The sequence below is a fragment of the Sebastes fasciatus genome, unplaced genomic scaffold (genome assembly GCF_043250625.1).
Source record: "Sebastes fasciatus isolate fSebFas1 unplaced genomic scaffold, fSebFas1.pri Scaffold_27, whole genome shotgun sequence".
NCBI lineage: Eukaryota > Metazoa > Chordata > Actinopteri > Perciformes > Sebastidae > Sebastes > Sebastes fasciatus.
This window is the reverse complement of record NW_027428184.1, coordinates 60726-83145: the sequence shown is the minus strand read 5'-3', so window position 1 is coordinate 83145 and position 22420 is coordinate 60726. Positions and strand designations below refer to the sequence as shown.

The 22420-nt window shown below is 43.7% G+C and overlaps 1 protein-coding gene across 10 annotated transcripts in view; it reads right to left on the bottom strand.

Annotated features, from left to right (window-relative positions):
• Positions 1-5587: 5587 nt before the first annotated feature.
• Positions 5588-22420, bottom strand: part of jakmip3 (Janus kinase and microtubule interacting protein 3) — a 48906-nt gene continuing 32073 nt past the window's right edge. For 5 of the 10 annotated variants that reach the window (XM_074628281.1, XM_074628283.1, XM_074628280.1 and 2 more), the window contains 17 exons: positions 21999-22034; positions 21591-21662; positions 20281-20385; positions 19860-19988; positions 19089-19172; positions 15752-15814; positions 15464-15562; positions 15259-15357; positions 13421-13480; positions 13106-13171; positions 12887-12955; positions 12496-12573; positions 11366-11599; positions 8161-8226; positions 8011-8070; positions 6363-7386; positions 5588-6320 (listed from right to left, as the gene is read on the bottom strand). In XM_074628281.1, the coding sequence (XP_074484382.1) occupies positions 8020-8070; positions 8161-8226; positions 11366-11599; positions 12496-12573; positions 12887-12955; positions 13106-13171; positions 13421-13480; positions 15259-15357; positions 15464-15562; positions 15752-15814; positions 19089-19172; positions 19860-19988; positions 20281-20385; positions 21591-21662; positions 21999-22034 (1311 nt within the window). In that variant the 3' untranslated portion in view covers positions 5588-6320; positions 6363-7386; positions 8011-8019. Of the gene's footprint in view, positions 6321-6362; positions 7387-8010; positions 8071-8160; positions 8227-11365; positions 11600-12495; positions 12574-12671; positions 12956-13105; positions 13172-13420; positions 13481-15258; positions 15358-15463; positions 15563-15751; positions 15815-19088; positions 19173-19859; positions 19989-20280; positions 20386-21590; positions 21663-21998; positions 22035-22420 lie in introns of those variants that run through there. The other 5 variants (XM_074628285.1, XM_074628290.1, XM_074628284.1 and 2 more) reach the window with 4 other exon arrangements.

The window sequence follows — 22420 nt, the reverse complement described above, 5'->3', positions numbered from 1 at the left end:
ATATAAATACAGTATGCTGTGTATATATATATATATATACTGAATATATATGTATATACTCTATATATATATGTATATTGTATATATATATATATACAGTATGTATATATATATATATTTATATACAAACAATATATATATATAAATATATAGTATATATATATACAATATATATATGTATATATATAGAGTATATATATATATATATACTCTATATCTATATGTATATAGATATAGAGTATATATATATATATATACTGTATATATATATATATATATATACAGTATATATATAGAGTATATACATATATATTCAGATGTGTGATTGTATGAACTGCACATGCTTTTATTTTGAAAGATGACCCCGGAAGTACTTTATGTGCTGGTTGCTGATTGGCTCTCGGTGTGGAGGAGACTCCCCCCACCCCGTGGAAGCAGCTGCTTCCTCATTGGATTGATTGATTGAGTGATTGATTGATTGATTGATTGACGTCATCACTGATTAATTGATTATTTGTGTCTGAATTTAGTTTAGCTTTAGTTTCGTTTAGTTTTTGCAGTACAAGTACCAATAAAACACAGTACAAATACTTCTACTGCAGGCTGATGATGTCATCCTGCAATAAATATTTTACCATTTCATTTATCATAATACTATTACTACTGCTGATACTAATAATAATAATAATAATAATGATAATAATAATAATGATAATAATAATAATGATAATAATAATAATAATAATAATAATAATGATAATAATCATAATAATAATAATAATGATAATAATAATAATAATGATAATAATAATAATAATAATAATAATGATAATAATCATAATAATAATAATAATGATAATAATAATAATAATAATAATAATAATAATAATGATAATAATAATAATAATAATAATAATAATGATAATAATAATAATAATGATAATAATAATAATAATGATAATAATCATAATAATAATAATAATAATAATGATAATAATAATAATAATAATGATAATAATAATAATAATAATAATAATGATAATAATAATAATAATAATAATAATAATAATAATAATAATAATAAGTCCTTGTTTTTGAATGACTAAATATCTATAAATCATTCTCAGCAGCATTCAAACATCTTAAAATGAAAAGTATGATAAATATAATCTTTTTGACCTCTCTCTTGCCGTAGTTTTCCCGGGCGTGTCCAGAGGGAAACACCACCGTCTGTCCTCCTCCTCCTCCATCATGGCGGTCGGTTTGGGTTGGAGCGGTTCTGCGTCGCTGCGTCTGCGGACTGAACGACTCAAAGTTGAGCGTTTTGTTCTCGAAGGCTCCCTCAACGCTGCAGAACATCCCTCCGTACTTCATCCTGGGACGAGGAGAGTCAGAACCCAGCCGGGACAGCAGAGACGAGCAGTCGTCCTCCTGAGAACATCTCCTCTCAGACATCATGGAGATCTGATCTGAGACGAGACCAGGACACGAAGAAGAGGAGTGGAGGAGGAGGAGGAGGAGGAGGAACCGTGACCTCAAACTGAGACTGAGAGGAAGAGATCAGAGGGAGGAAGAAGAGGAGCATCTAGAGAGAAAATGAGTCCTGATGAAGCTGTGAGAGGAGGAGGAGGAGGAGGAGGAGGAGGAGGAGGAGGAGGAGGAGGAGGAGGAGGAGGAGGACGAGGAGGAGGAGGAGGAGGACGAGGAGGAGGACGAGGAGGAGGACGAGGAGGAGGAGGAGGAGGACGAGGAGGAGGAGGAGGAGGAGGAGGAGGAGGAGGAGGAGGAGGTTTAAGTGAACACAAATCAACCAATTCTATTCTCATGAGAGGTTGTTGGTTTGAATCCTTGAACCTTGAATCTGAAGAGCCGTGAGCCAGTCAGCCTGGTCTCAGTGATGCTCTGTAATTCATATCCTACCAAATCTATTCATCATTCATGTAATCCACGTGATCGTGAATCAGGAAGTATAAAGAGCGGTGAACGCCGTGTCGAAGGAGGTCGGGGTGGATGGGTGGTGAGACCGCTGTCCATGTCTCGTGTTCACAACATTCAGTTCCATTTTCACTTTACAAACGTGGTAGTTTTAAGCCCAAACATGTAGTCCTAAACCAAACTATAGTGGTTCTGATGCCTAAACCTAAAGTGATGCCAAAAAGTGTGACGCCGATGCCAAGGAGCGTGATGCAAAGGGTTGTGATGCCAAGGCCAAGGGGCATGATGCAAAGGATTGTGATGCCAAGGCCAAGGGGCATGATGCAAAGGAGCGTGATGCAAAGGGTTGTGATGCCAAGGCCAAGGGGCATGATGCAAAGGATTGTGATGCCAAGGCCAAGGGGCATGATGCAAAGGAGCGTGATGCAAAGGGTTGTGATGCCAAGGCCAAGGGGCATGATGCAAAGGGTTGTGATGCCAAGGCCAAGGGGCATGATGCAAAGGAGCGTGATGCAAAGGGTTGTGATGCCAAGGCCAAGGGGCATGATGCAAAGGGTTGTGATGCCAAGGCCAAGGGGCATGATGCAAAGGGTTGTGATGCCAAGGCCAAGGGGCATGATGCAAAGGAGCGTGATGCCAAGGCCAAGGGGCATGATGCAAAGGAGCGTGATGCAAAGGGTTGTGATGCCAAGGCCAAGGGGCATGATGCAAAGGGTTGTGATGCCAAGGCCAAGGGGCATGATGCAAAGGGTTGTGATGCCAAGGCCAAGGGGCATGATGCAAAGGGGCGTGATGCAAAAGGGCGTGATGCCAACGCCAAGGGACGTGACAAAGAGGCTGTATGTGATGAGTTGGGATGAGAACATTTTGGGAAGTTACATTAACTCTTTGTAGAGACGACAGAAGCTCTGTGATTGGCTGTTTGTCAGTGAAATGCACCTTGGGAGTTGTAGTTCTCCCTCAGTCTTTATTACTTTTTATCAAAGAAGCAGATATTGTTCATCTTGTGTTCCGTGACATCATCATGTGACATCAGTGAGTTTCAGGTCCAACGAACACAGAGACTTTTTAACGGTTTGACTTTATAGACACACAACCACACACTCTCACAAATACACACACACACACACACAGGTCAGTGCTCATTACTGCTGATGCTCTGCAGCTCTGAACTGGATTTCTTTGCCTGTCACATTCAATTTATCTGATCACACACACACACACACACACTCAAACACACACACACACACACACACACACACACACACACACACACACACACACACACACACACTCAGTGGACCGTAACAAAGTGTGTGTCTTCATGTTAACATGAAGCTCTCATGTTTTAAACTGAAAAGTCACTTCCTATCTGACAGAATCACTGTGACAGTATTACAGTATATACTCACAGTACTATGTACACTCACTGTACATACACAACACAGTGTACAGGATGTATCTGACCCCGTCATGGTCACTGGTCACTTTATTAGGTACACCTGCTCGTTGATGCAAATAACTCATCAGCCAATCAGGTGTCAGCGTCAGTTCATCAAACATCAGAGGAAACGTGATCTCAGAGACTTTCAGCTGGACGACTGATGTTGGTTTTAGTTTCAGTCTGTCGAGTAGAAAACACAAAACATCTGGTTAATGAGAATAATAACAGACCACATTTGGCCATCAGATACAGTACGGTCTGCAGCATCAATTTAGACTCAATAAAAACCAGACCAGCTAGCTAGCCCTGCATCACTTAACATCTATAGTAGACAGATGTGTTCGATGTCTGAACCAAATCTCATGAAATGATCCATCCAAACCACAAACGACCCCCAACAACCCCCTAACAACGCCCAACAACCCCCTAACAACGCCCAACAACCCCCAACAACCCCCTAACAACGCCCTAACAACGCCCAACAACCCCCAACAACCCCCTAACAACGCCCTACAACCCCCCAAAAAAAACCAAAACCCCTAACAACCCCCTAACAACGCCCAACAACCCCCTAACAACGCCCTACAACCCCCCCCAAAAAAAACAAACCTAACAACGCCCAACAACCCCCTAACAACGCCCAACAACCCCCCAAAAAAAACAAAAAACCCTAACAACCCCCCAAAAACAACAACAACCCCTAACCCCCTAACAACGCCCTACAACCCCCTAACAAGGCCAACAACCCCCAACAACACCCAACAACCCCCTAACAACTCCCTAACAACGCCCAACAACCCCCTAACAACCCCCCAAAACCCCCTAACAATGCCCTACAACACCTTAACAAGGCCAACAACCCCTAACAACACCCAACAACCCCCTAACAACCCCCAACAACCCCCTAACAACCCCCAAAAACCCCTAACAACCCCCTAACAACCCCTAACAACGTCCAACAACCCCCTAACAACCCCCCAAAATCCCCTAACAACCCCCTAACAACACCCAACAACCCCCAACAACCCCCACACCCCACCCCTCCAAAAGATTTCATTCAAATCCATCTCGGACTTTTGGATTAATCCTCCAAACAGACAAACCAACGCCGGTGAAAACATGACCTCCTTCCTAACCCTTCGGCCTTCGATCTTGGCTGTTCGGCCTTGGCTCTTGGCTCTTGGCTCTTCGGTCTTGGCTCTTGGCTCTTGACTCTTCAGTCTTGGCTCTTGGCTCTTCGGTCTTGGCTCTTGACTCTTCGGTCTTGGCTCTTGGCTCTTCGGTCTTGGCTCTTGGCTCTTTGGTCTTGGCTCTTCGGTCTTGGCTCTTGACTCTTTGGCCTTGGCTCTTGGCTCTTGGGTCTTGGGTCTTGGGTCTTGGTTCTTGGCTCTTGGCTCTTGGCTCTTGGCTCTTGACTCTTCGGTCTTGGCTCTTGGCTCTTCGGCCTTGGCTCTTCGGTCTTGGCTCTTCGGTCTTGGCTCTTGACTCTTCGGTCTTGGCTCTTGGCTCTTCGGTCTTGGCTCTTGGCTCTTTGGTCTTGGCTCTTCGGTCTTGGCTCTTGACTCTTTGGCCTTGGCTCTTGGCTCTTGGCTCTTGGCTCTTGGCTCTTGGCTCTTCGGTCTTGGCTCTTGGCTCTTGACTCTTCGGTCTTGGCTCTTGGCTCTTCGGCCTTGGCTCTTCGGCCTTGGCTCTTGGCTCTTCGACCTTGGCTCTTCGGTCTTGGCTCTTCGGTCTTGGCTCTTCGGTCTTGGCTCTTCGACCTTGGCTCTTCGGTCTTGGCTCTTCGGTCTTGGCTCTTCGGTCTTGGCTCTTGGCTCTTGGCTCTTCGGTCTTGGCTCTTTGGTCTTGGCTCTTGGCTCTTCGGCCTTTGCTCTTGGCTCTTCGGTCTTGGCTCTTCGGTCTTGGCTCTTCGGTCTTGGCTCTTGGCTCTTGGCTCTTTGGTCTTGGCTCTTGGCTCTTGGCTCTGGGCTCTTCGGTCTTGGCTCTTGGCTCTTGGCTCTTGGCTCTTCGGTCTTGGCTCTTGGCTCTTGGCTCTTGGCTCTTGACTCTTTGGTCTTGGCTCTTCGGTCTTGGCTCTTCGGTCTTGGCTCTTCGGTCTCGGCTCTTCGGTCTTGACTCTTGGCTCTTCAGCCTTGGTGGAGGTAATAATGGATCAAATAAGGTCAGTTAGTGAAAAACAACAAAACACAAACACAGTTTTGTCTTCAGTCTCGTTTCCACCGTTTTTAATGTGTCATCACGTCAAACTGCCGACTCGTCAGATGTTCACTGAGTTCAGACTCACAGCAGAGATAGAAAAATATCATCTGGAATAATAAAAGTACAACATCAGGAAAGATTCAGCTCTGAACCTGCTTCAGTTAAACACCGAGGGAAGATAATTCACATTATAAATGAATCCTGTTTATATATATATAGTTTATATATGAATTTGATATTGAAATGACACGTTGGTGGTGAATGGAAGTCAAAGCCCTGATATGCAGGAACATTTTATCTGAAAAATAAAAAATGTATTCTGATTTGAAAATTAACCAAACTGTAAAAATATTAAACTTTTTATTTGAACATTTATTTTCTGTACTTTTATTTAACTCACTTTCTATTTTCATATTTCCATTTACTTTGATCAGATAGTCAACTGATTATCTCGAGTAGCAGCGTGAAATGAAAAATGCATAAATTCATATAGCCTAATAATAATAATTATTATAGTAATAATAGTATATAATATAGTATAACAGTATAGTAATAGTATAATATAGTATATAATAATACATCGTTTTAGATTTGTGAAATGATCCTCCATTATTCAGGCGGGACTGTGAAACACTGACGTTGTACTTTCCTCCATCACGTTGACCTCCCAGTTGATCTAGTCCAGAGACCGGATCAGAACCTCTGCAGCGGATCAGAACCTCTGCAGAGACCGGATCAGAACCTCTGCAGAGACCGGATCAGAACCTCTGCAGCGGATCAGAACCTCTGCAGCAGGTTTTTATTATGAGATCAAATGTTTCTGAGCAGTTTTTAAACCTGTTTCAGATTTCATGCTTCGTTTCTTCGGATCAGAACCGGTTCATTGTTCAGTCGTTGCAGCTCTGACCTCCAGCGGACCTCCTGACGCCATCAACGAGTGTGTCCTTCATCAGTTTTTGGTCCCGGGATGATTCAGGTGGGCTGAAACTACATGAAGGTTACACACCGTAACCTCAGATCTACGAGGGAGCTGAGAGGCTCTACAGTGTGACATCACTCTCCAGTCTGCAGGAACAGCCAATCAGAACACAGTTAAATTCAACTGAACTTACATCAGGGCAGACGAGAACGCTCCATTTAGCAACAGTTTCTACTGTTTCTACTGTTTCTACTGTGTGAACTCATCAAGGTAACTTAGCAACCGCTTTACTGAACGTCTGTTTGTAGTTCATCGATCTCGGTCGTCACTTGAGCGTCATTCACCCACGACCGGGTCAGACACCTGCAACCGACCCAACCAACACGCTCCGTTAGCTAGCAATGTTTAAAATCAGCTAGCTGAGCTAACACTGTGCGTCGTCCAGCTAGCTGAGCTAACACTGCGTGTCGTCCAGCACCACTTTGGTCCAGCCGGCCTCCTGAGGCCAGAATGTGTGTCAGCTACATATCAGGTGTCTGAACAAGAACTTCCTGGTAAACAGTAGCTAACAGGAAGCTAGTTAGCATATTGCCGTTGTGGGTTTCACTTGTCTGAAACACAACGTTCATCTGTGGCCGTGGAAACCATCCTTGTCTTCGTCCTTGAGGTGTGACGGTGTAGTTCCAGAGTCAGCTGACAGCTGGGCTCTGCTCTGATTGGCTGACAGCAGCCAGAGGCAGGTCAGTGGGGCAGTGAAGCCAACGTGCCTCAGTCAGGAAGCTGCTGGTTCAAACCCTGAATCCTTCTGAATCCTCATGTCGCTTCGGTCCGATCAGACTGAGCCGACCCTGCTGAGTGTTCAGCTGCTGGACTCTGGAGGCTGCACACCCTGAAACACAGACGTCAACACCGTTAACGAGATTTAATTACATCATTATATAGATTCATACAACCATTGACATCTGTACAGCTAACACTCAATGATAGGAAACCCTGTAGGGTTTACCCCAGGTGTACAGGGTTTACCCCAGGTGTACAGGGTTTACCCCAGGTGTACAGGGTTTACCCCAGGTGTACAGGGTTCTCCCCAGGTGTACAGGGTTCACCCCAGGTGTACAGGGTTCACCCCAGGTGTACAGGGTTTACCCCAGGTGTACAGGGTGTACCCCAGGTGTACAGGGTGTACCCCAGGTGTACAGGGTTTACCCCAGGTGTACAGGGTTTACCCCAGGTGTACAGGGTTCTCCCCAGGTGTACAGGGTTCACCCCAGGTGTACAGGGTTCACCCCAGGTGTACAGGGTTTACCCCAGGTGTACAGGGTTTACCCCAGGTGTACAGAGTTTACCCCAGGTGTACCCTAGGTGTACAGGTTTTACCCCAGGTGTACAGGGTTTACCCCAGGTGTACAGGGTGTACCCTAGGTGTACAGGGTTCACCCCAGGTGTACAGGGTTTACCCCAGGTGTACAGGGTTTACCCCAGGTGTACTGAAACATGTTGCTGTGTGACTCACCAGCTGCTGTTAGGACCAGAGGATGAACGCCAAAGAGAAGAATAGAAAGAGGAATAGAAACTGAAAGAAAAGAAGTGGAGAGTCAGTTGAAGAGTCACAGAAAGTAGATCGTTTACAACCAGACTCTATTGTGTCTCTATTATTCCGTACCTTCTCCTCCAGCTCTTTAATCTGTCGTTTCTGTGCTTCTATAAATTCCTCCAGCTCCTTGTTCCTCTGGAAACACAAACACCAACAATACATGAAACATACAACAAGTCCACCTGTAGTTACCTGTAGTTTAACAGTTTACCTGTAGTTACCTGTAGTTTAACAGTTTACCTGTAGTTTAACAGTTTACCTGTAGTTACCTGTAGTTTAAACGTCTACCTGTAGTTTAACAGTTTACCTGTAGTTACCTGTAGTTTAACAGTTTACCTGTAGTTTAACAGTTTACCTGTAGTTACCTGTAGTTTAAACGTCTACCTGTAGTTTAACAGTCTACCTGTAGTTACCTGTAGTTTAACAGTTTACCTGTAGTTACCTGTAGTTTAACAGTTTACCTGTAGTTACCTTTAGTTTAACAGTTTACCTCTAGTTACCTGTAGTTTAACAGTTTACCTGTAGTTTAACAGTTTACCTGTAGTTACCTGTAGTTTAACAGTTTACCTGTAGTTTAACATTTTACCTGTAGTTACCTGTAGTTTAAACGTCTACCTGTAGTTTAACAGTTTACCTGTAGTTACCTGTAGTTTAAACGTCTACCTGTAGTTTAACAGTTTACCTGTAGTTACCTGTAGTTTAAACGTCTACCTGTAGTTTAACAGTTTACCTGTAGTTACCTGTAGTTTAACAGTTTACCTGTAGTTTAACAGTTTACCTGTAGTTACCTGTATTTTAAACGTCTACCTGTAGTTTAACAGTTTACCTGTAGTTACCTGTATTTTAAACATCTACCTGTAGTTTAATAGTCTACCTGTAGTTACCTGTAGTTTAACAGTTTACCTGTAGTTTAACAGTTTACCTGTAGTTACCTGTAGTTTAACAGTTTACCTGTAGTTAAATAGTCTACCTGTAGTTACCTGTAGTTTAACAGTTTACCTGTAGTTTAACAGTTTACCTGTAGTTACCTGTAGTTTAACAGTTTACCTGTAGTTAAATAGTCTACCTGTAGTTACCTGTAGTTTAATAGTTTACCTGTAGTTTAAACGTCTACCTGTAGTTACCTGTAGTTTAAACGTCTACCTGTAGTTTAACAGTTTACCTGTAGTTACCTTTAGTTTAACAGTTTACCTGAAGTTACCTGTAGTTTAACAGTTCACCTGTAGTTTAACAGTTTACCTGTAGTTACCTTTAGTTTAACAGTTTACCTGTAGTTACCTGTAGTTTAACAGTTTACCTGTAGTTTAACAGTTTACCTGTAGTTACCTGTAGTTTAATAGTCTACCTGTAGTTACCTGTAGTTTAACAGTTCACCTGTAGTTAAATGTAGTTTAAACATCTACCTGTAGTTTAACAGCTTACCTGTAGTTACCTGTAGTTTAACAGTTTACCTGTAGTTTAACAGTTTACCTCTAGTTTAATAGTTTACCTGTAGTTACCTGTAGTTTAACAGTTTACCTGTAGTTTAACAGCTTACCTGTAGTTACCTGTAGTTTAACAGTTTACCTGTAGTTTAACAGTTTACCTCTAGTTTAATAGTTTACCTGTAGTTACCTGTAGTTTAACAGTTTACCTGTAGTTTAACAGTTTACCTGTAGTTTAACAGTTTACCTGTAGTTACCTGTAGTTTAACAGTTTACCTGTAGTTTAACAGTTTACCTCTAGTTTAATAGTTTACCTGTAGTTACCTGTAGTTTAACAGTTTACCTGTAGTTTAACAGTTTACCTGTAGTTACCTGTATTTTAAACGTCTACCTTAAGTCTAATAGTCTACCTGTAGTTACCTGTAGTTTAACAGTTTACCTGTAGTTTAACAGTTTACCTGTAGTTACCTGTATTTTAAACGTCTACCTGTAGTTTAACAGTTTACCTGTAGTTACCTGTATTTTAAACATCTACCTGTAGTTTAATAGTCTACCTGTAGTTACCTGTAGTTTAACAGTTTACCTGTAGTTTAACAGTTTACCTGTAGTTACCTGTAGTTTAACAGTTTACCTGTAGTTAAATAGTCTACCTGTAGTTACCTGTAGTTTAACAGTTTACCTGTAGTTTAACAGTTTACCTGTAGTTACCTGTAGTTTAACAGTTTATCTGTAGTTAAATAGTCTACCTGTAGTTACCTGTAGTTTAATAGTTTACCTGTAGTTTAAACGTCTACCTGTAGTTACCTGTAGTTTAAACGTCTACCTGTAGTTTAACAGTTTACCTGTAGTTACCTTTAGTTTAACAGTTTACCTGAAGTTACCTGTAGTTTAACAGTTCACCTGTAGTTTAACAGTTTACCTGTAGTTACCTTTAGTTTAACAGTTTACCTGTAGTTACCTGTAGTTTAACAGTTTACCTGTAGTTTAACAGTTTACCTGTAGTTACCTGTAGTTTAATAGTCTACCTGTAGTTACCTGTAGTTTAACAGTTCACCTGTAGTTAAATGTAGTTTAAACATCTACCTGTAGTTTAACAGCTTACCTGTAGTTACCTGTAGTTTAACAGTTTACCTGTAGTTTAACAGTTTACCTCTAGTTTAATAGTTTACCTGTAGTTACCTGTAGTTTAACAGTTTACCTGTAGTTTAACAGCTTACCTGTAGTTACCTGTAGTTTAACAGTTTACCTGTAGTTTAACAGTTTACCTCTAGTTTAATAGTTTACCTGTAGTTACCTGTAGTTTAACAGTTTACCTGTAGTTTAACAGTTTACCTGTAGTTTAACAGTTTACCTGTAGTTACCTGTAGTTTAACAGTTTACCTGTAGTTTAACAGTTTACCTCTAGTTTAATAGTTTACCTGTAGTTACCTGTAGTTTAACAGTTTACCTGTAGTTTAACAGTTTACCTGTAGTTACCTGTATTTTAAACGTCTACCTTAAGTCTAATAGTCTACCTGTAGTTACCTGTAGTTTAACAGTTTACCTGTAGTTACCTGTATTTTAAACGTCTACCTGTAGTTTAATAGTCTACCTGTAGTTACCTGTAGTTTAATAGTTTACTTGTAGTTTAATAGTCTACCTGAAGTTACCTGTAGTTTAAACATCTACCTGTAGTTTAACAGTTTACCTGTAGTTTAACAGTTTACCTGTAGTTACCTGTAGTTTAAACGTCTACCTGTAGTTTAATAGTCTACCTGTAGTTACCTGTAGTTTAACAGTTTACCTGTAGTTAAATGTAGTTTAAACATCTACCTGTAGTTTAACAGGTTACCTGTAGTTTAACCATCTACCTGTTGTGTGAGCTGCAGTATCTCCATCCTCTCTCGGAGGATCTGGACGTCTCTCTCTCTCAGCTCACACATCACCGATCGTTTCCATTGGTCCATAGCTCTCCTCAGGCTGTCCCTCTCGTCCTCCGTCAGTGTTTCAGACAGACGACCCTTCTCCATCTTTAATCCCTCCATCCTGAACTCCTCCTCCTGCTGCAGAGCCTCAAACAACATGGCCTCCAGCTCCAGGATCCTCTGAGGACACCAAGAAAATATTTCATCCCATCAGAAAAATCAATATTAGCTGTGAGGAGTAAAGTAGAATAATGAACCGGTGTTTGTGAAGCTGTTAGTGGTTGTTAGGGGTTGTTAGGGGGTTGTTGGGGGGTTGTTGGGAGGTTGTCGGGGGTTGTTGTTTTTTTTTAGGGGGTTATTGGGGGGTTGTTTGGGATTGTTAGGGGTTGTTGGAGGGTTGTTGGGGGGTTATTAGGGGGTTGTTGGGGGGTTATTAGGGGGTTGTTGGGGGGTTATTAGGGGGTTGTCGGGGGTTGTCAGGGGTTGTTAGGGAATGTTGGGTTTTTTTAGGGGGTTGTTTGTTTTTTTTAGGGTTTGTTAGGGGTTGTTAGGGGGTTGTTGGGGATTGTTAGGGGTTGTTAGGGGGTTGTTGGGGGGTTGTCAGGGGTTTTTAGGGTTTGTTAGGGGTTGTTAGGGGGTTGTTGGGGGATTGTCAGGGGTTTTTAGGGTTTGTTAGGGGTTGTTAGGGGGTTGTTGGGGGGTTGTCAGGGTTTTTTAGGGGTTGTTAGGGGTTGTTAGGGGTTGTTGGGGGGTTGTCAGGGGTTTTTAGGGTTTGTTAGGGGTTGTTGGGGGATTGTCAGGGGTTGTTAGGGGTTGTTGGGGGTTGTTAGCGGTTGTTAGGGGGTTGTTAGGGGTTGTTGGGGTTTTTAGGGTCTGTTAGGGAGTTGTTAGGGGGTTGTTGTTTTTTTTTAGGGTTTGTTAGGGAGTTGTTAGGGGGTTGTTGGGGGGATGTCAGGGGTTGTTAGGGGATGTCAGGGGTTGTTAGGGGTTGTTGGGGGTTTTTAGGGGTTGTTGGGGGTTTTTAGGGGTTGTTGGGGGTTGTTGGGGGTTGAACTATCACTGCGTCTCACACTGACCTTATGAGCCTGATCCATGGACTGCTTCCTGTAATCCAGCTCTTCATCCAGGTAACCCTTCTGTTTACTGAACAGGTCCTACACAACAACACACAGAGGTCAAAGGTCACCTGAAGGCTGTCAGATAATGTTAGACAACAGAAATACAACCGTAAACAACTTCACCGTGTTTTTACCTGAGGCGTCACCGTGACGACGAGCTCCTCGGTTGGTTCGACTCCTTCAAGAGGAACTCATTAATGTTTTTAAAATGTATAAAGTTGTTAAAGCTTTCAGAACGCTGCTGCTATGAGGCGTCCTCGTGGGTTTGACCCCGTTCACATCCGTCTCTCTACCGTCACTAATGATACAAACACACACCGAGGCTGCTGCTGTCCTTTTAGTCTTTTACCTTCTCACTCTCAATGTCCAACATCTTCTGCTGCAGAGCCGACTTGGTCACCTCGATGGACTCCAACCACTGAGCAGAGACAGACAGGTAGAGAGACAGACAGGTAGAGAGACAGGTAGAGAGACAGACAGGTAGAGGGACAGGTAGAGGGGGACAGAATGACTGTGTTTATATACATGATTCAGACGGGGTCAAAGGTCAGCATCACTGCTGTGTTACCTTCTCTGCCAGAGTGAGGACAGTCCTGGCCTGGATCACCACCACCTGCTCGTCATTGGACAGGTTCTGCAGGAAGACACGCAAACAGCAACACGTCAACAACACGCCAACAACACGTCAATAACACGTCAACAACACGCCAACAACACGTCAACAACACGTAAATAACTGAAGGAGCTACTGCAGCAGACTGAAGCTCAGGTTTGAAGCTTCAGGTCCAAATAAACAGAACCGACGGTAGAAGACGGAGTTCAGGTCCAAACTGATTGACTTCAATAATTAAACACATACATGTACAAAATAAATTCAACATACACTTACGGCGTTATCTCCCAGAATGTCCAGCTTCTTCATCAACTCACTGATCACGATCTCCTGAAGAACAACAACACAACACATCATTCAGCAGAACCAACAATTACTCAGGTGTACTCAGGTGTGTTCACAGGTTTACTCAGGTGTTTACAGGTGTACTCAGGTGTGTTCACAGGTGTACTCAGGTGTTTACAGGTGTACTCAGGTGTGATTACAGGTGTACTCAGATGTTTGTAGGTGTACTCGGGTATGTTTACAGGTGTACTCAGTTGTGTTTACAGGTGTACTCAGGTGTTTACAGGTGTACTCAGGTGTGTTTACAGGTGTACTCAGGTGTTTACAGGTGTACTCAGGTGTGTTTACAGGTGTACTCAGTTGTGTTTACAGGTGTACTCAGGTGTTTACAGGTGTACTCAGGTGTGTTTACAGGTGTACTCAGGTGTTTACAGGTGTACTCAGGTGTGTTTACAGGTGTACTCAGGTGTGTTTATAAGTGTACTCAGGTGTTTACAGGTGCACTCAAGTGTTTGTAGGTGTACTCAGGTGTTGACAGGTGTACTCAGGTGTGTTTATAGGTGTACTCAGGTGTGTTTATAAGTGTACTCAGGTGTTTACAGGTGTACTCAGGTGTGTTTATAAGTGTACTCAGGTGTTTACAGGTGTACGCAGGTGTGTTTACAGGTGTACTCAGGTGTTTGTAGGTGTACTCAGGTGTTTGTAGGTGCACTCAGGTGTGTTTATAGGTGTACTCAGGTGTTTACAGGTGTACTCAGGTGTGTTTATAGGTGTACTCAGGTGTTTACAGGTGTACTCAGGTGTGTTTACAGGTGTACTCAGGTGTGTTTACAGGTGTACTCAGGTGTTTACAGGTGTACTCAGGTGTGTTTACAGGTGTACTCAGGTGTGTTTATAAGTGTACTCAGGTGTTTACAGGTGCACTCAAGTGTTTGTAGGTGTACTCAGGTGTTGACAGGTGTACTCAGGTGTGTTTATAGGTGTACTCAGGTGTGTTTATAAGTGTACTCAGGTGTTTACAGGTGTACTCAGGTGTGTTTATAAGTGTACTCAGGTGTTTACAGGTGTACGCAGGTGTGTTTACAGGTGTACTCAGGTGTTTGTAGGTGTACTCAGGTGTTTGTAGGTGCACTCAGGTGTGTTTATAGGTGTACTCAGGTGTTTACAGGTGTACTCAGGTGTGTTTATAGGTGTACTCAGGTGTTTACAGGTGTACTCAGGTGTGTTTATAGGTGTAGAGGAGGACCGAAAGGCGTGCCCAACGACACCAGCGGGCAGCCGGCATTACAACAACATCTGGGCTCCCTTGCCCCATCTGCGGGCGAGTGTGTGGCTCACGCATCGGCCTCCACAGCCACATGAAGTGGCACCAGCGCCAACGACGCTGAACCCCATCCCCCACCCCCCAACCCCCTGGAGCAATCGTCATCATCGGACATGATGGACAGCTAAGACTCAGGTATGTTTACAGGTGCACTCAGGTGTGTTTACAGGTGTACTCAGGTGTTTACGGGTGTACTCAGGTGTGTTTACAGGTGTACTCAGGTGTTTACGGGTGTACTCCGGTGTTTGTAGGTGCACTCAGGTGTGTTAACAGGTGTACTCAGGTATGTTTACAGGTGTACTCAGGTATGGTTACAGGTGCACTCAGGTGTGTTTACAGGTGTACTCAGGTGTTTACGGGTGTACTCCGGTGTTTGTAGGTGCACTCAGGTGTGTTTACAGGTGTACTCAGGTATGTTTACAGGTGTATTCAGGTATGGTTACAGGTGCACTCAGGTGTGTTTACAGGTGTACTCAGGTGTAGGCCTACTGTTACTCACAGCGACTCCCTCTGCCTCGCAGTAGATCTGTAGAGGACTGAGGCCTTCTGGGAAATGGATGTGTTGGAAGTTAATGGCAGGTGAGCGTCGCTCCCTCTCCTGAACAGTCAACATGGTTTCCATAGAAACAGAGACACGTGTCAGTCTGACTGTTTGAACTTGTTGTTGTTGTTGTTGTTGTTTAGGTCAGTCTGACTGTCTTTACCTCGAGCTCTAGGATCCTGAACTCCAGCAGTTCGTTCTGGTCTCTGACGTCCTGGATGTCGTTCTCCAGCTTCAGTTCTTCACCTTCCATCCGCTTCACCTGCAGAATATCAGAAACATACAGAAACAACGTCACATCATCACGTTTTTATATCTTCTATCAGAAATATTCAGTCTTACTAATGTAAACAAAGAGTCAATATTAATATGAATGCATTTATTCACTCGTATTATTATTAGTTGTCTTTCATGTGTTCAGAGTCAAATAGAGATTTTACAGTTTCTTCACCTTCTCCACCAGCTGCTGATTCCTCTGATACAACGACTGCTTCTCCTCCACCCACTGGACATCCTGAGAGACAGACAGGGGGACAGACAGACAGAGAGAGAGACAGACAGACAGGTGGACAGACAGACAGACAGACAGACAGACAGACAGGTGGACAGAGAGAGAGACAGACAGACAGACAGGTCGACAGACACAGAGACGGACAGAGAGACAGACAGACAGGTGGACAGACAGAGAGACGGACAGAGAGACAGACAGACAGGGGGACAGACAGACAGAGAAAGAGACAGAGACAGGGGGACAGACAGAGAGAGAGACAGGGGGACAGACAGAGAGACAGACAGGTGGACAGACAGACAGACAGGCAGAGAGAGAGACAGAGAGACAGACAGACAGACAGACAGACAGACAGGGGGACAGATAGGTGGACAGAGAGAGACAAGATTGAGAGAGAGACGGGGACAGACAGAGAGACAGACAGGTGGACAGACAGACAGGGGGACAGGGGAACAGACAGAGAGAGAGACAGGGGGACAGACAGAGAGACAGACAGGTGGACAGACAGACAGACAGACAGGTCGACAGACAGAGAGACAGACAGAGAGACAGACAGAGAGACAGACAGACAGGTGGACAGACAGAGAGACGGACAGAGAGACAGACAGACAGGTGGACAGACAGAGAGACAGACAGACAGACAGACAGACAGAGAGACAGACAGAGAGACAGACAGACAGGTGGACAGACAGAGAGACGGACAGAGAGACAGACAGACAGGTGGACAGACAGAGAGACGGACAGAGAGACAGACAGACAGGTGGACAGACAGAGAGACGGACAGAGAGACAGACAGACAGGTGGATAGACGGAGAGACAGACAGACAACAGTGTCAGTAGTTCTTAAATAACTGATATTTACAGCTCAAACCTCAGATATTCCTGCTCTACGTTCTACGTTCTATCTTCAACGTTCTATGTTCTACGCTCAATGTTCTACGTTCTATGTTCTACGTTCTATGTTCTATGTTCTACATCAGAGGTGTTCAGTCATGTACCACAGAGAGCCACCAGTCAGACTGATCACACATAAGCTCCTCCCCTCTACCTGAGTAGTGGGCGGAGTCTTTGTTCTGATTGGTGGAGCTGGTTGTGGTCAAATGTTCTGATTCAGGTTCTGATTGGTTTAGTTTGGCTCTTCATGGAATATGATTGGTCACTCTGTTCTACGTTCTACCGTTTGTTCTACCTCTCGCTCGCTCGCTCTCATTGGTTCTCTGCGCCTCTGATCAGCTTGAAGACACATCCCAGGAGTCTACCCTGGAACCAATCAGAACGCAGATAAGATTCCCACCTGATGCCTTCATCATACCAGGGTATCTTCACCATACCCAGGGTATCTTCACCATACCCAGGGTATCTTCACCATACCCAGGGTATCTTCACCATACCCAGGTTATCTTCACCATACCCAGGTTATCTTCACCATACCCAGGTTATCTTCACCATACCCAGGTTATCTTCACCATACCCAGGTTATCTTCACCATACCCAGGGTATCGTCACCATACCCAGGTTATCTTCACCATACCCGGGTTATCTTCACCATACCCAGGTTATCTTCACCATACCCAGGGTATCGTCACCATACCCAGGTTATCTTCACCATACCCAGGTTATCTTCACCATACCCAGGGTATCGTCACCATACCCAGGTTATCTTCACCATACCCAGGTTATCTTCACCATACCCAGGTTATCTTCACCATACCCAGGGTATCGTCACCATACCCAGGTTATCTTCACCATACCCAGGTTATCTTCACCATACCCAGGGTATCTTCATCATAACCAGGTTATTTTCATCATACCCGGGTTATCTTCACCATACCCGGGTTATCTTCACCATACCCAGGTTATCTTCACCATACCCAGGGTATCTTCACCATACCCAGGTTATCTTCACCATACCAGGGTATCGTCACCATACCCAGGTTATCTTCACCATACCCAGGGTATCTTCACCATACCCAGGTTATCTTCACCATACCAGGGTATCGTCACCATACCCAGGTTATTTTCACCATACCCGGGTTATCTTCACCATACCCAGGTTATCTTCATCATACCAGGGTATCTTCAACATACCCAGGGTATCTTCACCATACCCAGGGTATCTTCATCATACCAGGGTATCTTCAACATACCCAGGGTATCTTCACCATACCCAGGGTATCTTCACCATACCCAGGGTATCTTCACCATACCCGGGGTATCTTCACCATACCCAGGGTATCGTCATCATACCCAGGTTATCTTCATCATACCCAGGGTATCTTCATCATACCCAGGGTATCTTCACCATACCCAGGGTATCTTCACCATACCCGGGGTATCTTCACCATACCCAGGGTATCGTCATCATACCCAGGTTATCTTCATCATACCAGGGTATCTTCAACATACCGGGGTATATTCATCATACCCAGGTTATCTTCACCATACCCAGGGTATCTTCACCATACCCAGGTTATCTTCACCATACCCAGGTTATCTTCACCATACCCAGGGTATCTTCACCATACCCAGGTTATCTTCACCATACCAGGGTATCGTCACCATACCCAGGTTATTTTCACCATACCCGGGTTATCTTCACCATACCCAGGTTATCTTCATCATACCAGGTTATCTTCATCATACCAGGGTATCTTCAACATACCGGGGTATATTCATCATACCCAGGTTATCTTCACCATACCCAGGGTATCTTCACCATACCCAGGTTATCTTCACCATACCCAGGTTATCTTCACCATACCCAGGTTATCTTCACCATACCCAGGTTATCTTCACCATACCCAGGTTATCTTCACCATACCCAGGGTATCTTCACCATACCCAGGTTATCTTCACCATACCCAGGGTATCTTCACCATACCCAGGGTATCTTCACCATACCCAGGTTATCTTCACCATACCCAGGTTATCTTCACCATACCCAGGGTATCTTCACCATACCCAGGTTATCTTCACCATACCGGGGTATATTCATCATACCAGGGTATCTTCAACATACCCAGGGTATCTTCATCATACCCAGGTTATCTTCACCATACCAGGGTATCTTCACCATACCGGGGTATATTCATCATACCAGGGTATCTCCATCATACCCAGGTTATCTTCATTGTTTCTGTTTGTCTATTTAGTTTATTTCATCTGTAGTGAACTAAACCTCCTATCATCTGTTTTATTATTATTATTATTATTATTATTGATTATTATTTCATATCTTATTTCTAACTCTAACATGTAAAGATTAAATTCAGTGTGTTACCCGTCCTTGTTGCTTCAGGGCCGATTCCAGATCTGCTACTCTGGTTTCATATCGACTGATTTCAGCCAGCAGCTGCTCTCTGGTCTGAAACACAGGGAATAGAACCATCAACCTGTTAGTGCCTTGCTTCATTACAGAGAATAGACCATCGACCTGTTAGTGCCTTGCTTCATTACAGGGAATAGAACTATCGACCTGTTAGTGCCTTGCTTCATTACAGGGAATAGAACCATCAACCTGTTAGTGCCTTGCTTCATTACAGAGAATAGACCATCGACCTGTTAGTGCCTTGCTTCATTACAGGGAATAGAACCATCGACCTGTTAGTGCCTTGCTTCATTACAGGGAATAGAACCATCAACCTGTTAGTGCCTTGCTTCATTACAGGGAATAGAACCATCGACCTGTTAGTGCCTTGCTTCATTACAGAGAATAGAACCATCGAACTGTTAGTGCCTTGCTTCATTACAGAGAATAGAACCATCGAACTGTTAGTGCCTTGCTTCATTACAGAGAATAGAACCATCGACCTGTTAGTGCCTTGCTTCATTACAGAGAATAGAACCATCAACCTGTTAGTGCCTTGCTTCATTACAGAGAATAGAACCATCGAACTGTTAGCGCCTTGCTTCATTACAGAGAATAGAACCATCGACCTGTTAGTGCCTTGCTTCATTACAGAGAATAGAACCATCGACCTGTTAGTGCCTTGCTTCATTACAGGGAATAGAACCATCACCCTGTTAGTGCCTTGCTCAGAGGTCGGGTCACCTTGATCTCCTTCTCGGCGTCGTAGTTGCCTCCGCTCGTCTCCGTCAGCAGAGCATAAGCTCGCTGCAGCGCCTGATACTCCTGAGTCAGCTGACGGTACCGGAACTCTGCATCATCACGCACACACACCTGAAACACACAAACAGAACCAGTAACAGAACCAGTAACAGAACCAGTCGGACCAGTAACAGAACCAGTAACAGAACCAGTCAGACCAGTAACAGAACCAGTAACAGAACCAGTCAGACCAGTAACAGAACCAGTAACAGAACCAGTCGGACAAGTAACAGAACCAGTAACAGAACTAGTAACAGAACCAGTCAGACCAGAGAGACCAGTAACAGAACCAGTAACAGAACCAGTAACAGTACCAGTAACAGAACCAGTCAGACCAGTAACAGAACCAACGGTATGTGTGTACCTCGTCTGGTTCTGTATCTGGAGTTCTGTCGGTGTGAAACGACAAAGACGATCCATCAGAGTCCGCCGACGCTTCCTCATCATAACCATAGAACGTCTCTATGACCTTTGTGAGAACAAGAGAACAAGAGAACAGGAGAACAGAAGAACAGGAGAACAGTAGAACAGTAGAACAGGAGAACAGTAGAACAGTAGAACAGGAGAACAGGAGAACAGTAGAACAGTAGAACAAGAGAACAGTAGAACAGTAGAACAGGAGAACAGGAGAACAGTAGAACAGGAGAACAGGAGAACAGTAGAACAGTAGAACAAGAGAACAGTAGAACAGTAGAACAGGAGAACAGGAGAACAGTAGAACAGTAGAACAAGAGAACAGTAGAACAGGAGAACAGGAGAACAGTAGAACAGTAGAACAGTAGAACAGGAGAACAGGAGAACAGGAGAACAGGAGAACAGGAGAACAGGAGAACAGTAGAACAGGAGAACAGGAGAACAGTAGAACAGGAGAACAGGAGAACAGGAAAACAGTAGAACAGTAGAACAGGAGAACAGGAGAACAGTAGAACAGTAGAACAGTAGAACAGGAGAACAGTAGAACAGGAGAACAGTAGAACAGTAGAACAGTAGAACAGGAGAACAGTAGAACAGGAGAACAGTAGAACAAGAGAACAGTAGAACAGGAGAACAGTAGAACAGTAGAACAGGAGAACAGGAGAACAGTAGAACAGGAGAACAGTAGAACAGGAGAACAGTAGAACAAGAGAACAGTAGAACAGGAGAACAGTAGAACAGTAGAACAGTAGAACAGGAGAACAGTAGAACAGGAGAACAGTAGAACAAGAGAACAGTAGAACAGGAGAACAGTAGAACAGTAGAACAGGAGAACAGGAGAACAGTAGAACAGGAGAACAGTAGAACAGTAGAACAGGAGAACAGGAGAACAGTAGAACAGGAGAACAGGAGAACAGTAGAACAGGAGAACAGGAGAACAGGAGAACAGGAGAACAGTAGAACAGTAGAACAGGAGAACAGGAGAACAGTAGAACAGGAGAACAGTAGAACAGGAGAACAGTAGAACAGTAGAACAGTAGAACAGGAGAACAGTAGAACAGGAGAACAGTAGAACAAGAGAACAGTAGAACAGGAGAACAGTAGAACAGGAGAACAGTAGAACAGGAGAACAGTAGAACAGTAGAACAGTAGAACAGGAGAACAGTAGAACAGGAGAACAGTAGAACAAGAGAACAGTAGAACAGGAGAACAGTAGAACAGAAGAACAGAAACCAGGTATAGAACATAGAGAGTTCTCACCCTGCAGGCTCTGAAGGTTCGTTTCCTCCTGACTGAGTCCTGACGTCTGTATCTCAGTAACATGTCTCTCTCCTGGAGGAAACACACAGTGTTCATTCATTCATTCACTCATTCACTCATTCATTCATTTACTCATTCATTCATTCATTCATTCACCTGTATCTCAGTAACATGTCTCTCTCCTGGAGGAAACACACAGTGTTCATTCATTCATTCACTCATTCACTCATTCATTCATTCATTCGTTCATTCAATCACTCATTCATTCATTCATTCATTCATTCAGAGTTGTGTTTGTGGAGTCCAGCTCAGTTTTTGGCCTCTATGGAACTTCATAATACTTCCCCTACATCACTCACAGTAAAAGTACTCAGAGTTTTAGTAGAAGTACTTCTACTCAATACTTACTATAACATTCTTTACGTAACCAGCTGTCTCCAGAGCCTGAAAACACAAAGAGTTGTATTTCAGATATTGTTACTACAACATACTGTAGTACTGCTGATCAGGTAGTATCAACAGTAGTATTAACAGTAGTAGTAATCACAGTTGTAGTAGTAGTACCAGGTCGTCGATGATGTGTTGATATAGTAGCAGTAGCAGTAGCAGTAGCAGTAGCAGTAGTAGTAGTAGTAGTAGCAGTAGCAGCAGTAGTAGTAGTAGTAGTAGTAGCAGTAGTAGCAGTAGCAGCAGTAGCAGTAGTAGTAGTAGTAGTAGTAGTAGCAGTAGTAGCAGTAGCAGCAGCAGTAGCAGTAGCAGTAGTAGTAGCAGTAGCAGTAGCAGTAGCAGCAGTAGTAGTAGTAGTAGTAGTAGTAGCAGCAGTAGCAGTA